This window comes from Notechis scutatus, chromosome 2 (genome assembly GCF_049901735.1).
Source record: "Notechis scutatus isolate UNSWTSFEM ecotype Mainland chromosome 2, rNotScu1.2, whole genome shotgun sequence".
Classification (NCBI taxonomy): domain Eukaryota; kingdom Metazoa; phylum Chordata; class Lepidosauria; order Squamata; family Elapidae; genus Notechis; species Notechis scutatus.
Genome location: NC_142010.1, coordinates 107,918,020 through 107,932,151, shown reverse-complemented (window position 1 = coordinate 107,932,151; position 14,132 = coordinate 107,918,020). Strand labels below are relative to the sequence as shown.

Here is a 14,132-nt window from a genome sequence, read left to right as displayed (position 1 = left end):
CATCCCGCCGGGGGATCGGTTCTGCGATCCGACCCACCATCCCAAGCATAACATCGGCCTCTGCTCCGGGTGTTTCCCGCTGGCTTGTAGCTACCGCGAGTGAGGGGGATGTCGGCTTGGCTCGCGGAAAGGAGCGGAAAACGGCGCCTGAGTAGCCGCGGGAAGGGGGACTCTGGGGTCGATCCCGCTTCCTCCTCTTCCCTCTCCCTCCCTGCCTTCGCGATCTAACCTACCCTCGAAGTCGGAGATGATCCCTTCCAGGTGCGCGTTGACCGCCGGGTCGGACATTGCCTCGCTCAGCCGTCGCCGTGCGCTTGGTAATGCCGCCCTCTCCTCCCCCGGAGGTTCTCGGCAAAGGCCGGAGCGTGGACGGAGAGCAGGGCGCCCTAGGAAGGCCGCCCCCCCTAACAGCGAGAGGGGAGGTCGAGAGTCGGCCGCCAGGCGCTCGCAGGCAAGAGCCCCACCCCACCCCCCCCAAGCCGCTCCGTGGCTCCGTCCCGCTGAAGAGAGTCGAATGAATGGAGGAAGGAAGGGGAGCCGCGGCCCTCCCCTCCCCTCCGCACTTGGCAGCCCCGCTTGCGCACAGGCGGCGGCGCACGCCAGTCAAGACGAACTGGAGCAGGGCAACGCCGACCAGAGGCTGGCGAGGCGGCGGCTCGGCTCTTTGGCCCGGAGGGAGGGAACGACCTCACTCCGTCCTAAAACGTTGCCAGTTACAGTCCGGTCCGTAAAAAAAAACACACCAAAATAAAATAAAAATAAAAAAACACCAGCCCGGGGGAGGGGACTGTCGTCCTGCCTCCGAAGAGCCGCTTGGCATCAAGGAACAAAACCGGGTCACTCCAGCCGACAGCGCTGCGGCAAGTTTCTGAGAATACGCAGACTTCTCTAGCCTCCCCCGTTAACAAACTCCGGAAAGAAATTGTACGTTGGGCGGGTGGGTTGGGTTGGGTTGTTTTTTAATTACAGTAGAGTACAATCATAAAACCCATTCTCCATTTCCTTTCTCTACAGGTAAACTTGACACCTATTGTGCAGCTGAAAAGTTCAGCCAAGGCGTAAGCAGAAGGGAATATTTACAAGTCATCTCCTCGTAGCCCCAGGATCAAATTCGACACCGGGCCCGCCAACAGACCAGCGCCCGTTTTGTTTCTCAAGGAAACCGTCCGTCTTCTTTTCATCTCACGTTGCCTTCAAGGAAATCAAAGTAGCATTACCGGGAGCAAAAGCAATCCAATGTTAACCATTAAAACAATCCCGGGGGGTTTGAACTGGAAAGTCTGGAAAAGCAAAGAGGGGCAAAGGAAAGTGGGGGGAGTAAAACTCAAGTTAACAGTCTGAGCGAGGGATAATTTAAAGGACCTTCAGGCCGATGCATGAAGACAACTGAGCTAGTAATTAGGAGTGACTGCAGCAGTCTATCACCCTCCCCCAACATACAAGTGTGGTGCCCTTCAGGGCCATTGAGCTACACTTTCCAGACAGACTGGCTACCCCAGAGGAATTCTAAGGACGGACCCAGGTAATAAGTGACTTTTGTTAGATTAAAAATCTAATAAATAAATAAGAGCTTTGTAACACTCCTATTGGGTAACCCTCCTATTGGGTGACCCTCCCACCTGTGTTAAAGACTTCTGGCCACTGAAAGGGTAGGTGGATGGAGTTAGGGTAGGGTGGCGATAGTGGGACACTGCATTTCGCTATTCTGTTCTTATCATTCCTCTTCTGTCCAATGAATTTCCCAGGCGTCTTTTTATTTTACACAAAAGATCTCTGCTTCCTACTGTAAATCGACAATCACTGTTGATCAAGCTCAGCTCCTGGCGATTCCAATGAAACATCCATGCTTTTTGCCCTAACAATAACACAAAAGTATATGTAGCTCTATTCCTCATTCATGCCCTTAGCTCAAACTACCCCTTCCCCATCTTTAACCATCAGTTTGCTATTTTTGCTTTCGTGTATAAGAAAGTCATTTGTTTTTTTGTCACCGTGGTTACCAATTAATGAAAAGAGTAGTAAAAGTAGCAACTTATTTCTGAAGAGTTTTAAAAGGATGTCACATGGATGTAAGATGCTCATAAAAGACAACCCTTTTCAAGTGTTTAGAGTGACTGGACTACAGCTGGGGAAATTCAGCTGCAAACCTGCCTTCAGCCATTAAATCTGCACGATGACACTTTCTCTTATCCTAGTCTATTTCAAAGGAGATGGTACATTGCCTTGAGCTCCCTGGAGGAAATGTGACTGTGAATGTAGCAAATACATAAAAGGAAGTTAAATCTCTTTGCGTTTAAAGCGCCACTGCGAATGGTCCTTTAAATAGAAAAATAAGATAAATATTTTAAATAGTTGCAGAATTTAAGAAGATATTTAGGTGGCTTTTCCTCATGCACTCGCTGAGGAAAGTTTCTCCTGATAGGGCAATGAGTTTCTATTACATGCTTACACATGTTTCCAACATACTAAGAACATATGTTCATTATTTATAAATTACACATTAATGTTAACTGAATGTGGGTCTAAGCTCTCTATGGTGACACAATCTTTCCTGCACTGGTGAAACTTTTCCATGTTTAACGTCTGTTTTTATTTACAGCACGACATAAAGGACATTCTAGATGAGACAAAATTCTTTTAGTTTTTAAAAGAAAAGCTATCGGAATAGTGCCCTCAGCAGGATACTGTTTAATCTAAGGTAGGGAAAAATGTGCCTGCCATACTTTATAAGATCAAAAAGAGCAATAAGGGAACTTTGCCTGCCTTGAATGTTTCAAGCTGTTTCCCAGCTTAATTTTGGGACTGCTGAACTGTAACGTGCTGAATAGCTTCTTGCCATCCAGCTCTGTTTGCAGTCAGTGTTTGTGAAATGCATAGTCCCCATTTATATTAACAGTAGGTAACTATTTGAAAACAGGTAAGAGCCAGATTTCTCTCCAATGAACCCTGTGGTGTATTTTAGAACAAAATCAGGCTTAGGCCACCGTAGTTTTCTAACCAACAGCGTTACTCTGAGTTCAAAACTGGCATCGCTTCCTTAATTCTAAAGAAATGTTGTGATTAGCATCTCTTTATCCCGGTGAATCAACCAGGGGATGATATAAAGATGCCTACTGGTTGGCAAATACCAAATGCTGCCTCAGTGCTGGGGCCGAAAAGAACCCTGCTTTTCCTTCTCCTGCAGTGCTAAAGAGAAGCCACACAATCCCTTTCGGATGCTGTTTTTCACTTTGTACGCTTAGCCAAAAGAATGAATGGAATGGAAGAAAGAACCTGAAAGCAAGCTATTTGGATATTAATTTAGTCTAAGGTGTTATATTAGTCCCCTCCCCCCAATCTTAAAAAGGTTCCCCACGCACATACGTGGTAGTCGTTTCTGGTTCTAGGGGGTGGTGCTCATCTCCATTACAAAGGAGAAGACCAGCGCTGTCTGAAGACGTCTCCATGGTCATGTGGCCAGCGTGACTAAATGCCGAAGGCAAATGGAATGCTGCTACCTTCCCACCAAAATGATCCCTATTTTTCTATTTGCATTTTTACATGCTTTCGAACTGTTAGGTTGCCAGAAGCTGGGACAAGCTCACTCCGTTATGCGGTGCTAGGGATTCGAACCACCAAACTGCCGACCTTTCTGATGGACAAGCTCAGTGTCTTAGCCACTGAGCCACGAGCTTAATGCCTACTTAATGTAGTGGATTATAATTCCATCATTCCCCAGGTCAACATGGCAAGTAGGGGTAAGAATACCCATAGATCAACATAGTGGCAATAGTACCATGTTTCTCATATAATAAGGCCGGGTCTTATTTTTTTTGAGCCCCGAAAAATGGCTAGGTCGTCTTTTCGGGGTGACTTAATTCCCCCCTTGCATCTTTGGGCGGGCAGGCGGCAATGGCTTGGATGTTGACCTCGGCATTGGTGAGGCACTTAGTATCGAGGTCAACGCAGGCAGCACCATATCCAGGTGTGCAACAAAAGTACTTCCTAATGGCAAGCCCCCCCCCCCACCATTCCCTCCCCAGTTCGCATGTTTTAATATAGGCCTTAATTTGGGGGGAGGGGCTTAATTTCATGCCTATAAAACATGCTGGGACTTCCTATTGGGGGAGGCGTATTGTTAGAGAAACAGGGTAGGATAGATAACGGGAATGGCTCCTGAGTTTTATTTCAGAAGATAGTCCTACATTTTTGTGTTCTTAAACTCTGTCCCAGCCCATGATTAAAAAATAGTCCTCAACATGTGAACATTTGTTTAGCGACCATTTGAAGTTATGATGGTGCTGAGAAAAGTAACTTACAAGTGACCCTCACACTTACAACTGTCCCAACGTCCTGTGGTCACAGATCAAAATGTGGGTGCTTGGCATTATATTTCTGTGATTTACATTGCAATCACATGATTGCCATTTGTCAACTTCCCCAGCCAGCTTCTGAAAAGCAAAGTCAATGGAGAAAGATGGGTTCACTTAACCATGGCATTCTTTGCTTAATGACTGCATGATTCACTGAAGAACCATAGCAAAAAAAAGATTGCAAAATCAGGTGTGATTCACTTAATGACTGTATAGCTTAGCAATTAGAAGTTCTGGTTACAATTGCAATCCTAAATCAAGGACTACCTGTAATTCTGACCTATTGGGCCAGTGCGTTGCCACTGTCCCTCCCCTCCTAATACACCTATTGATTACTCCTTTCCCTTAAATTTAAAAGGCCCATGAAATTAATAAACATGTCCTCATTTCAATTGCATTCTGAAGAGCAACTGTGGGATAAGAGTTAATTTGTACATGTTATTGGTGCTCCTCTTTCTCCTTCTCTTTTTTTTTTTTAAAAAAGAACCCTGCTTGTTATTTTGTAAAAACAAAGGAAATCCTAGTTTGTATTGAAACCTTGTGCTGCTTTTTAGACATCAGTCCAACTCCCTGCTACTTTGCGCCTTCAAGGAGAAAGAGGCCAGGTAAGGATGGACAGAATTATCAATAGAAAATTGATGGAGGACTCCAGACCACACTGAAAACATAATGCCAGGTTAAGAGCCTCGCAACACTTTTTCCTTCAAACTAATAATTTTTTTAAAAGGCCCATGCCTTTAAGTGCCTATGTGGGGTGTGTGGGAGGGAGCAAGGAGCCCTGTTTATTTCAAGACCACATTGTTTCCTTCCTTGCTGATTTATCTGTAATGTGTAATTTATGCTGCACTGCAATGCTGCCATGCAGAACTAGTCCCCAGCCACCTACTGTGAAGAACATGATAGTCAAGGGACAGGAATGAAGAATCTCTGGAGGGTGTCTGACATGACATTTTCAAAAAAGCCAAATCACAAATAGGGTGAAACAATAGTGCAAAGCGGGGTGCAGCATATCATACACAGGTTAGGGACACAGATTCTACCCCTTCCTACCCGACCTCTTTTTTTTTTTTTAATTGTTGCTTGAGCTAATTTCTAAAGTCATGCTAAGCTGCTTTTAGCATCTGTACAAAAAGACAGGAAACCACACTGTCTGATTTTGGTGACTGTGCAGATAAAATTCAACAACCTGGGCAAAGGAAGTGGGAAGGACTCCCAGAGGGCTGGGCTGCATATGGCAGTTGGGCCACATGTTGATCAACCTTGATCTAAAGGAAGAGTCTCCAAACTTGGCAACTTGACGACTTATGGAGTTCAACTCCCAGAATTCCCCAGCCAGCCATGGAGAACACGTTAACTTAAAGTCTCACGGTACTAATTTCACCTCCTCCGAAAGGGAAAAGAGAATGGAAAAGTGATTTGAGGAGGCAAGAACAGGACGGAAAAGTTTAGTTACTTATCTATTTTAATAATTTACATAACCATCCAATTTAAACTTGTAACTCTGGACAGCTAACAATTCAAAAACTCTTTTCTAAAGCCAATATAAACATAAATTCAAAATAATTATATCACAATCAGGGTACCACACAAATAATTCACAATATACATGTTGGGCTTCAGTAATAACCTGGCCCTAACATATGAAGGACAGGTTAGATATTCAGAGCCTAACAGAAGACCAATAGAAGCAGGAAAACCCAGATCTCCGATGGAAGGCTGTTTCCAACAAAGGTAGGGTACCCCTATTGTATGGTACCCTAGGAGAAGATAGATCTTCTAAGTCCTATCAGATGAGATTATTTTAGAGAACAAATCCAGAGCATTCTCATCCTGCCAGATTTGGTGGGATAGGCTGAGACCATTAGAGACAGGTGATCCTTCAAATTGATGGGCATGACTTACTTTTCCTTAGCAAATCATTTTCTCTTAGGACAACACTTTGGGCTTTCAAATATCAAGACTTTAAAACTAGGCTGTGAAAATACTGTTTCTCCTCCACCTTCACAATATTTATTCCCCTAGACAAAAAATATCTTGCTTTGAAGCCAAGGATTCCAGTTCTCTGAAGTACTGTTCTGTCCATTGTTGCCAAAAACCTCATTATCTTTATGAATGCATTTTCTGAAGGTAGGTAGAGCTGGTAGTTATTTTGGGTCAGGAAAGTCCATAAATTGAGGCAGAATGCATTTTTTTTATTTGTTCTGAGTGAGACACAGTTTTCCATTCAATTTTCCCTCACTGCTCTACTGTGTTTGTTCATCATCATTTTTTTTCTACGTAAAGGGTTATTGTTCATGACTTTGGTCTCTTCTGGTAGCAAGAACCCAAACTTCCTGCTCCTTTCCAGACCTTCCCCAGATCTCTAGTTGCCAAGCACTAAGAACTTCAAATTGCGAGACATGCATTTTCTGGATGTCTTGAAGCAAAAATTCACCTCTATCCTTTCCACCTGCTTTCTCCTTAAAAAGGGGCCAGACATTGATTAGTGCTGTTTACATTGATTAATGCTGTTCTTAGTTCTCCAGGATTGAGGCTGGAAAAAGCTTGTTCACTAACCAAAGATGCTGCTACTCCTAGACTTTCTCTTGTTGGAGGTATTTAAACAAACACCACACTGCCATCTGTCAAGGATGCTATAAGAATGGATTTTAAGAAGTTGGACCAGATCAGGGGTGTCAAACTCGGTGTTGTCACATGACATATTGTGACTTTTTCCCCCTTCGCTAAACTGGGCATTGGCGTGGTCAGTGTGTGACACCACTGGCCTGTGGGCCGCGAGTTTGACAGCCCTGGACTAGATGATTTCCAAAATCCAAGCCTTTCCAATGCTACCTGAAGATTGCTGGGATTGGATTTAGGAGCTTCTTGGAAAGCATGTGCTCTACCACTAAGCCACATGAGTAGGATGATGTAATAACACATCTGATCTCTATAAAAGAGAGACAGCCATGTGGAACTTATAAATACGTAATTTTGGTCAAATCCTGTGTCTTTTATTGTTTTGTGAGATCGATCTTCCACAGTAACCAAAAAGAAAAAGAAAAAAAAGGTACAGTGCAACATCCTGCTAATTTCATAATTGAAAGGGATGAACAGGCAAGATGAAAAGGAAATTAAAATTACAGTTTCTGTATATGTTCATTTGTGAAAATGACATTTTTGTTTGCAAGACATCAGAAAGGGAGAAAATAGAAAAAAATCCTAAATCTTTTAGAGCCCAGAATTTTAAAAAAGGGAGATGGAGGAAGAGAAGGGATTTTTAAAGAAAAAAGTTTTGCTCTCCAGATGATACTCTGGAAATGTATTTTGGAAGAGAGCATATGAGGGAGTTTGTTAATTATCACCTTGTTCTCAACAATTTGTATTTAATAGAGTATTAGCAGGCAATAGAGAAATATTTCATAAGATAAGCAATGGTGTTGGTGGACCATAACTCCCAACCTCCTGCACCATTGACTATGCAGAGCTCCTGGGAATTAGCATTCAAGCAAATTGGGAGAGTCACAGATTTCCCAACCCCAGATTTGGACAAGTATATAATACCTTAGATAACATCTCTGCAACACTGTTTCATTTTCTTTGTGGAAAAGAAAAAAAGACCACAGCAGCTATTTAATTGAGTTTTCTTCCTGGAAACCATAATTAATCTCAGAGCCAACATGATTCAACTTCATGATTATGTCATTCAGCACAAACAAAGCAAATGTCTATGATGGCAATTCCAGTACTGCTTCCTTGGTGACTTTATTTCAGAGTCCAATTCTGGCTCATTTTCTAAAGAAAAGAGTGAGTGATGGAGGTTATGATTTTGGCAAGCATATAGTTTATAAGTCTAAAGATTTTTGTACATCCCAAGATGCAGCAATTAAGATGGATTTTCTAATGAGTAATTGTCAAGATTTAAATATGCAAGAACCTTAATTTACAGTGTTATTGGACACACACACTATTATCTTGTAAAGTTAAACTGCATCATTACCAAAGTCTAACATTGTTCCTGGTGATTCTTCACTAAACAATGGCATGTCATAATAGAAACCAAAACCAGAATACCTGTAACTACAACAAAAATCCATCCACTAAAAAGTCTTGGGGGTTCGTAGAGCTGATTAAGTCTCCAGGCCATGAAAGAAATCTCACTGAGGCCTTAGGCAAATCCTGCTCTCTATATTCTCCACTTGCCAATATGTAGATAAGTGCCACAGAACCACCTTAAAGATTCCCTGAAGAGTCACATGGAAGTGATACCTTATATAAATAAATAAATAAATTAATTAATTAATTAATACATACATACATACATACATACATACATAGTACATAACCAACCCACCAACCCACCATAAAATGACATGGCAGAATTCTGGACTACAAGGTACCTATGTTGCATTCAACTTGCTTTTATGTTTCTCTTCATATATTTAATTCTCATTCCCACGTAACAATGCATCTGGAAACGTACTTTTTTGCACAACCACTTTCATTTCTTTCCACAGTCATTTCACATAACAGATAACAATTACCTTGTACTTTTCACCTAGTGTTTCTATTCTATGGTTCAAAATTTCTCCAATCATTTCCCCCACCTTTAGAAAACATTCCACCAAGCTTGATGAATCTAGTTATTTCTCCTTTTTTTGCCATTTAAGTCTAGCAAATAGGCTGGATTCTTAACTTCCATGGAATTACTCCCAGAATATCTTCGGTGCATTGCACCAAAACAAATTCAATGCAATTAAATTTGTTTAGATTTTATGCAAGTGGAAATAAAGTACATTCTTTCATTGTTTGGAATCCTCAGATGGATTCCTGCTGATATTTCCTGAGGACAATGTTATATAGAAATAGAAAAGCTATGGCTCTCCCAATTTTGCTAAACACCATGCCGGCTGGATCTGCTGGAAGTTGTAGTTCAACATTTCTTTCTCTACATGGATTCCTCTGTTTGATACTTGTGACAGGTGCATTTTTAATTTCTGGAATGTTTGAGAGGCTAAGGGTCTTATATTAGGTTTAAGTAAAGATTATTAGAAATGGAAATAAACACGCTAATCTAAAATAGACTACTAGCACATGAGAAGAGCAAGTATCCCCTAATGTCCATGATTAAGTAGACACCATAATGACAGAAAGACAATCTCCAAAAATGGTGGTCAAAAATTAGCTTGCAGTGATCAAAGCTGATATAAACACTTTGCATTAATTGCTCATTTCCTAATACCTTTAGCAAAGATGTAGCACACTGGCTTTCTTCCTCACTGAGTTTTTCCACATGTATGTAAGATTTAGCCAACTCTTATTTCAAATTAGTTTCAAGTATTGTAAGAGAGAGGGGGGGAGGAGGGAGGGAGAGAGAGAGAGAAAAAAACATGCACAAGCAAAGCCTTGGCATTTTCATGGGAACCACAGAATGAAAAGAAACCCATTTTAGGATATCGAGTTCAACCCTCTCTTCTTCATAAAAATCCAAATTAAAGCATTCTTTTAGAGAGTTGTCCAGCCTCTACTTGAACATACCAGAGAAATTTGATTCTGATTTTAAAGCTCCTCTGTCTGCCATATTCACGCCATCCTGTTGTTGTTGTTTTAACTCCCACCAGAATGCTGTCAATATGGTAAGCAGCAGAAAGAAATGCAGATGAAAACCAGCCCTCATGGTTAATTGGGAAAAGAAATTAGTCAAGGTCAGTGGTGGGATTCAATTTTTTTTTTTACTACCGGTTCTGTGGGCGTGGCTTGGTGGGCGTGGCAGGGGAAGAATACTGTAAAATATCTAGTCAGAGATGGTATTTGCTGGTTCTCCAAACTACTCAAAATTTCCACTACCAGTTCTCCAGAACTGGTCAGAACCTGCTGAATACCACCTCTGGTCAAGGTTCTGCAATGTGACTTTTCATTGTCAGCATTAGAGACTTGAAAATTTGTTTATCTCTGGAGGAGGGAGAGCTGGAGAGGAAAAAAACCTTTCTTTCTATAAATAGTGGTTTATGTTCTTGCTGCTTGCCTTCTTTGATAAACAGGTGCATCTTCTGTTCATGCTGACCCAAATTTCTTTCCCTTCTCTGAACTGTTTTGGAGTGTTCAAGGTAGGGTTATCCCATCGTATGAATGCCATGGCCATCAATATATCCACAGGCACTTTGATTGGTACTTCCCAAGCACCTTTTTTATTTATTTTTTTAAACTTTTTAAAAAAAAATCTTTATCTTTTTAATTTAAAAAAAAATCTTTTTTAATTAAAAAAAAGAAAGAAATACAGATGGGAAACTTCTGTCCTAAAAAAAAAAAGTCAGGCATTATTTTATTGGCATTAGCACTTCTGGGGCTCTTAGTATTCTTATAATTTTTTTAAAAAAAATGGTATGTGGATCCTGGGTGCCCAACAAGTCAGAGAAAAGTCCAGTAACTAGGACTGTGTCCAGTGGCACCAAAGCAGTTGTCCACCTGTGATGGAAGATGATGTTGGGCCAAGGGTGGGATTTTACCGGTTTGGACTGGTTCGGGTGAAATCCAATCCTACAGAATGGTTGCCCAAGTGTGGAAGAGAAGCAGTAAGAAACATGAGTCCCATCATGTGAAACTGGGACACTAGAGGAGTGATTCTCAACCTTGGACATTTTAAGAAGTATGGACTTTGATTCCCAGCCTTTCTCAGGTAAGCCATGCTGTCTTGCCTGAATTCTGGCAGTTGAAGTGCACACACCTTTCAGTGGCCAAAGTTGAGAAACACTGTACTAGAGTGCCATCTATAAGCCCCCTTACCTTAACCCTGAGACCCTGCTTTCTAGGCACTGAAGCTATATTCTCCTGATAGTGCTTCCATCTTGGGTTAATGAGACTATGGCAGGCAGAAATTGGATCGAGATGATACGGTAGGAGAAAATTAAGGAAAACAAAGCAAGTTCTTCTCTCTGTGAACATAGGTCAGGTGAAAGATGAGCCTGAGAGAAACCAGCAATCTACAGGACTCCACAACTAGCTCACTATAGACTGCCCCCTCCATGGCATTTCTCCCTTGGCTAATGGAGAGACCAGAAGAACTCCTTAGCAAGTATTACTTGTCTAGGGTCAGGGAACTATCAGCCACAATGAAGTATTTTTTCAAAAGGTTATTACTCCAATCACCACTAGCTCCCATGCAACCTGCCACCATCTCATCCTGCGATGCTTTTCCCACTATTGATTTGTGTTTCCTTTTTCTTCTGCTGTCCTACCAAGTGCAGCTGCTTTGTCTTCCCTGCTCATTGAAGAGAACAGAGCTGCAGCGATGGCAGAAGAGCTACACTTTGACTGGGTGGGTGGGGAGAGATGGCAAGTAGAAAATCCCCACTTCTTGCTCCACTAGTAGCAGCAGCAATAAATTATTTCTTTCCACCTGGTACTTTTCTGGGGTTCAGCAACAGAAATGTGGAGGGGGGAAGAAAAAGCAGCAGTTTTCCAGGTGAAACACTTTTTCTGTCACAAGATAAGAAGCAAAGCACATTGCTGGAGATGTGGGGAAAAGCTCTAGGAAAACTGTTATGTATAAATGGAGTAATAATCACCAACATAGTAATCTTTCACCAATAACATCAGGTAGACCCTTACAATGCCTTCATGCATTGCTCCTTCCTGGAATCTCTATTTCTTTTTGTTTTCCAAATTAATGAAAACTTCCCAGTTTCTTTTAGGGTCTCCCAAATCTGGAGCCGATGGAGCAAGTAAGTTCCCATATTCCATCATAAGCGCCAAGAAATTTGACAACGCCTGAATAAATGTACAGAATTGATTTAAGCCAAATCTCTTATCTTTGAATAAGTCATCATAGATCTCTCTCTCTCTCTCTCTCTCTCTCTCTCTCTCTCTGTGTGTGTGTGTGTGTGTGTCCCTTCCCACATTTTAAAACAATGCCTGGTGCCATCCTCATGTTGCTAAGTCCTCTTCAACGCCTGAAGACTCCACCTAAGAAATCCCAGGGCAACTGAAAAGATAATTTAAATTCTGCCCTTCAGTTGAATAACTATAGCCCTTCAGGAGCAATTTCCATCACAGATTAAAATCATTCACCATGCGATGTAGCATTTGAATACTAAGCAACTGAGTGCTAAATGACATCTTAGAAATCACACAGAAACCACTTTGAGATGCTCCACTAACTGCAACCATATTCTGAAGCTCACCTAGCAGTTTAGATAGTTTTCAATCTCACAGTTAAAAGAGAGACATGAAGTCCCAAGATGCTAACAAATAATCAGTTATTAACCAAACTTTGACGTTTATGAATCTAATCACATAAAAGTGATGGAATAAGTCCTGAGTCAAGTCATTGCAGATGTTTCTGGGTCCATAATGCTATTTAGTAACATCAGAGGACACAAAGCAATGGTGTGATTAGCTAGCAAATCATAGGGTTGTCAACAGACCAGAATCAATGGCCTTGTTATAGTCATGAAGACAATGTCAGTACTTTTCTCCTCTGACTGTGCGTCTGTGGACTGAACAGTACACAATGAATGACCAATCGTAGTCTGTGCCCAAAATTCACTGAAAGCTACAGAATAAAAATCTATTCCAATTTATAATGTTCTTCTTGTACGAAACACAACTGTATGTATATTTCTTTAGATCAATCCTTCCCAGCCTCATGTTTGCAAATCTGTTGGACTGAATTTATCATTGGAGAATATGGCTGGTTACCAAGCTAGGGGAGGTTGTATTAGAACCCTACAGGAACTTATTTCAATAAATAAAGAGCAAAATATTGAAGCATTAAAGTTGGGATCATGGTGCTCACAGGAATTAGAGTTTTCCCCATCCCCCTTTTCTTTAAAGAAATTATTACCGATTGAAATTTCACAAAATGTTAGTGTTATTACACGTGAGTTTGTGAGATCTCATAAAGAACTTGCATAGATAGATACACATAGAGTTTCTATGTGAGACTGTATAAATTTTCATGAGATTTTGGATTTGTAGGAGGACATCTGGATCATCATAAGCTCACAAAAATCTATATGGCATCTAAAAAATTGGTCGGTCTCTGATTAAGACCTAAAATTTCCATATAAAATGTTATATAAACAGGCAATAGGAGTGAACTAGCCATCTTTTTAATATATACAACATGTTTCTTCTTCTACCCCTGATTGTTGGTAGTTGCTAAAACTGCACCCAACTATAGAAATCATCTTCCAACTCCAACAAAATTCAATTTGTCTCCCTTGGGAACTGTCAACTGACAATCTCATCAGTCATATTCTAATTTTTAACCTTCTGAGCCTCTTGAGAGATTGCATCAAAATGTTTTAATTTATGGCATCAAATTTTTAAAGTATATTTTCTTGTTTGTATGAAAATGTAAATGAAAAATTAACAAATACATTTATTAGGCAGGACAAGAGCAAAACGCATTCATAGAATGGAAAAGAAATGGAACAAGTCTCTCCCAATACACATTGCAAGAGATATGATCTCTTCTGGAAGTGACTCTGCAGCTGCTGGGCCTATAGAATTGCAGAGAAAATTATCTTAAGAACTGAAAGGAGAAACTTATTCCACAGTTCTGCGTCATTGAGAAAGACACAAGCAGCATTTTTTTTTCCACCAGAGGTGATAGCACATAAACTCATTCACTTTAAAAAAAAAAAAAACCATGAAGAAAGCAAAGATAAGAGGAAAATAATTAAAATTTCGTATCTATAAAGGAACTATGGCCAGAGGCTTCCTCTGGTGTGTTAAAAGTTGTAAAGATATATAGTATACCCATATTAGGAGAAAGGAAGGAGGACAGCGAAACCATGG

At 41.0% G+C, this 14,132-nt stretch overlaps 1 protein-coding gene and 1 long non-coding RNA gene across 4 annotated transcripts in view; one reads left to right on the top strand and one right to left on the bottom strand.

Moving 5' to 3' along the window:
* SEPTIN9 (septin 9) overlaps positions 1-14,132 on the bottom strand; it is a 282,859-nt gene that overhangs the window by 153,630 nt on the left and 115,097 nt on the right. Inside the window, exon 1 of one of the 3 annotated variants that reach the window (XM_026667550.2) lies at positions 234-575. The exons of the other annotated variants lie outside the window; for them this stretch is intronic. Within the exon in view, the coding sequence (XP_026523335.1) occupies positions 234-288 (55 nt within the window). The 5' untranslated portion in view covers positions 289-575. Of the gene's footprint in view, positions 1-233; positions 576-14,132 lie in introns of those variants that run through there. 3 annotated transcript variants of the gene reach the window in all.
* Positions 619-1,260, top strand: LOC148132167 (uncharacterized). The gene is made up of 2 exons (XR_015747653.1): positions 619-924; positions 1,015-1,260. It is a non-coding gene; the product is annotated as an uncharacterized LOC148132167 (long non-coding RNA).